Genomic DNA, 4,241 nt, shown 5'->3' on the forward strand with positions numbered 1-4,241 from the left:
AAACTGAGTGCAGCAGGATATTCTCCTTTACCAGACCGAGTGGTTTCTTTCTCCGAGTGGAGAAAATTATTAATTATCCAAAACCTTCGACAGTTATTGAACTCAGAAGATTTTTGGGCATGGTAAACTATTTTCGTAAATCAATACCCAAGGCAGCAAATATACAAGCACCACTTTATGAGTATTTAAAGTCCTCAGTTAAAAATGACAAGACTCAAATTGTATGGAATGACACCTCACTATTAGCATTCAGCAAGCTGAAGGAAGCTCTAGCAAATGCAATTTTTCTTCATTTTCCTTCAAGCATAGCAAATATTAATTTAATTACAGATGCATCTACAACAGCCATTAGAGCAACTCTGGAGCAGGAAGAAAATGGCGCATGGCAGCCTATAGGTTTCTTTTCCAGAAAGCTCACATCTACTGAACAGCGATATTTAACTTACAATCGCGAACTACTAGCCATCTTTGCGGCTTTAAAGTATTTTGAATATCTGCTAGAGGGAAGGCACTTTGTAATCAAGACAGACCACAAGCCAATCACACATGCATTTCAACAAAAACGGGAGAAAGCATCAGATCGTCAGCGACGGCAGCTAGAATACATATCACAGTTTTCCACTGATATTATATATGTGAAGGGTGATCAGAACGTGGTTGCTGATGCCTTGTCCAGGATCAATGCCATTCAAATGCCTTCAAAGTTAATCGCAGAGGAAATTTCGCAAGAGCAGAGCAAGGACGTTGAAATGCAAACTATATTAAATGGCAACACCTCTCTGAATCTTCAAAAATTAACATTAGACGGCTATCCAGTTTATTGCAACACGCAAGATAATTTTGTGAAGCCCTACCTTCCGCAAAGTCTTCGCAGAATTGCTTTTGACATTGTACATGGAAATGCACACCCAAGCATAAGGATTACTTCAAGGGAGTTGCGAAGAAGGTATGTGTAGCCTGGGATTGGTAAAAACGTCACCATGTGGGTACGTCAATGTATTCCTTGCCAAAAATCCAAAATACACAAACATAATCACCTCACTCCTACCCATATTCCTATTCCTGAAAACAGATTTTCGCATATTCACATCGACATAATTAAATTACCTAATATTAATGGATATCCTTATTGCCTAACAATCATCGACAGATTCACAAGGTGGCCAGAAGCTATTCCTCTAAAGGACATTTTTTCAGACACGATTGTTCAAGCCCTATTTTCAAACTGGATATCAAGATTTGGTACACCATGTGTGATAACATCCGACCAAGGATGCTAGTTTGAATCAGCTATATTCAAATCATTAATGGATGCAATAGGTGCTAAGAAAATACGGACAACGGCATACCACCCTCAGGCCAATGCTGGCATAGAACTCTGAAAGCAGCTTTAATGTGCTCTCCTGAGCCCTGGATCGAAGTATTACCTGTAGTCTTACTAGGTTTACGTTCTTCATACAAAGAAGACCTTGAAGCATCTCCTGCTGAGATGGTTTATGGAACCACATTGAGACTACCAGGCGAGTTTTTCACATCTAAAGAACTGTCATCTGATCCACAAACATTTCTGGACTGTCATAGAAAAATAATGCGTGATATTAAGCCTTCAGCCACAGCTCATCATAATAAAGCTAATATGTTTGTACTCAAGGACATGAATACATGCACTCATGTATTTGTCAGGTCAGATCATATTCGAAAACCACTTGAGCCTACATATAGTGGACCATATAAAATCATAGAAAGAATTTCAGACAAAGTGTACAAAATTTCTATGGATGGTACTGATAAGAACATATCGGTTGATAGATTAAAACCAGCATATACAGTTAAAACAGATAACAGTCAACCAAGCACATCTCAAGAATTTAAATCACATAACTTGGAGTTATCGATGGATCCTCCAAAAAAGATGAAGTCTAAAAAAGTCTCCTTCAAATTATAATAATTAAATTCATTTATTTTTACCGGATACTTATTTTTCTTTTGAAGGGGAGTGATATAGCGGAATCAACACTCACACATGTCACATGTCAGTTGATTGACGCAAATCGAATATCATATCAAGCAAGCTTAGCGAGCGGATTGTTTTAATACGATCGGGAAAAATTATCGCGCTTTTTGAAACGATCTAAAATTATGTATCGCGTTTTTCATCGAGCATTTTCTCGGGATCAAAATTGATATTAGATTTAATGTAATATCAACACCTTTATTAATTGAGACATAAATAAACACTCATTGTCGAGTCAACATCAAATTATTGCGATTTCATTTAAAGATTTAATTAATAAATAATATATAGCTCACATATGCCATATATATATATATATATATATATATATATATACTAGCTGACCCGGCAAACGTTGTTTTGCTAAGTAAGGTATATTCTAAACAATTTCTAGAGAATCAAAAAAGTTAATATTTTAAGTGTGTAAGGATGTGTTGTTTAAATGCTATAAACACTATTAGTTTGTCTATATTTTATCAATACAATCAAACTGGAAGTTTTATACACTTTTTATAGAAAACATCCAATAATCCAGTCCAAGTCATTTTTGGTCTTTCGACTCATTGATTACGTTTCACGTTTTTTATGTTTAATTTTAAATAATACTACTGAGCTTATACAAAATTTTCAAATTTCTGCGAGGAGAGAGGAGATATAGAAAATGAATTAAGTATTTCTTCTTTGATCAGCTTTCTGAAAAGTTTCAAGTAACATTCGATGAATTGAAGTAAATTTAATAAAAAGTATATATTTATGTAGAGCAGGGCGAGGCACAAATGTCCAATTTGACTTTGAGCAAATATTAATTATATTATAAAAATCAAACAAATTATATCACAAAAAATAACACATTTCAAACTTACAATTATCTAACTACGTTCTGTAAAATTGCCAGCTACTTCATCATTGTAGAAATGTGCTTTTTTTGTCTTCAAAATTTTGTTATCTAGACCTTTTTACCCCATAGACAGGGTAACTTGTAACGGCCAGGTGGCAACCAGGTTTAATGTCTTATCTTAATTTTGAAGATATTTTACAAAATAATTACATTTTTAACTAATGCTAAAAAACTACCAACGGAAGAAAATACTTTTATTATGAATTTTCAAAGATTACCGTTTATCCTCGATAGCAAAGTCATGAGAATCAAGGTTATAGCTGATTAGACATCTTTTTCCCTCTACTTTCAAAAATTGTTGTTAAACAATGCTTAACTTTACTGGTTTTTGACACATTGATGGTGGACCTTTTTAACCCCGGACCTTCATCTATCACTATATATTCTTTGATAAATTCTGGGAAGTTATAACTGGAAAAATGTTATTTGACAAAATGTCCCTTTGATCGATACCAAATTTAGCTTCTGAATTTAAATAACATAAATAAAATAACCTAGAAAATGTTTTTTAAATACCAATGCGTATATAATTATACAAATGAGATCTTTCAGAGCACCGTGTTTGAGAAAAATATGCCAAAAAGTGCATATTTATATTAACATTTCAAAAAAGTTGATATTTTGAGTTTCTAATAACACTTGCGGCCCGTTTACTAACGTTTTTGTGTATAAATAAAACTACAAACAAAACTACTTATTAAAATTTAATCATAATTAAATAATATTCACGTAAAACATCCTATTAAATATAATTGAACATTATCCATTGTTTCATTTAAATTACGCTTCTAAAAAAATTTCAAATTAAGAATGTAAAGTTTCTACGAAATTTTGAAATATTATCTCACCTTTCCGACCATCTCTGGATTGGCACAAATTTTTCAAAACTGGCCAAATCGATTACGCCGTTTTCGAGTTTTAGTAAGACATTTGAAAGAGAGCTCCATTTTTATATATAAGATAACACTAGGAAAAACAATCACAAAAATTGAAACAAACATTATTGAAAAACAAAACATAATAAATTAAGTTTTTTTGACTTCAAAAGAATTTTTTTACTTAATTTATTATGTTTTATTTTTTTAATAATGTTAGTTCCAATTTTTGTGATTATTTTTCCTGGTATATTCACCTTGCCCTTTTATATTAACAATATTATTTAAATTATATTATTAAATGTCTGTCAATAATGCCAGGGTATTCCTTTTGGAAAAAGGTAACATTGAGTTCAATGTATTAATGCTGAATCCAGAAATATTCGTACCAAAAGTCCACAAATGAATTTAATCTGAATTTTCCAAAACCCGAAATTCCATAAATTAACCATTA

General features: G+C 32.3%; 1 protein-coding gene across 1 annotated transcript; it reads left to right on the forward strand.

The window, feature by feature from the left end:
- The first annotated feature begins 1,393 nt into the window (after positions 1–1,393).
- LOC113375765 lies at positions 1,394–1,945 on the forward strand. Its single transcript, XM_026615712.1, has one exon. It carries the CDS (start codon positions 1,394–1,396, stop codon positions 1,943–1,945), a length of 552 nt encoding a protein of 183 aa, XP_026471497.1.
- Positions 1,946–4,241: the final 2,296 nt, after the last annotated feature.

The sequence above is a fragment of the Ctenocephalides felis genome, unplaced genomic scaffold, assembly GCF_003426905.1.
Source record: "Ctenocephalides felis isolate EL2017-DRISC unplaced genomic scaffold, ASM342690v1 CF-g0.4_SCAFFOLD_01886, whole genome shotgun sequence".
Taxonomy (NCBI): Eukaryota; Metazoa; Arthropoda; class Insecta; order Siphonaptera; family Pulicidae; genus Ctenocephalides; species Ctenocephalides felis.

What these genes read in the sequence shown, in the direction of transcription:
- LOC113375765 (XM_026615712.1), top strand. Translation starts at nt 1,394, where the DNA reads ATGTGCTCTCCTGAGCCCTGGATCGAAGTATTACCTGTAGTCTTACTA.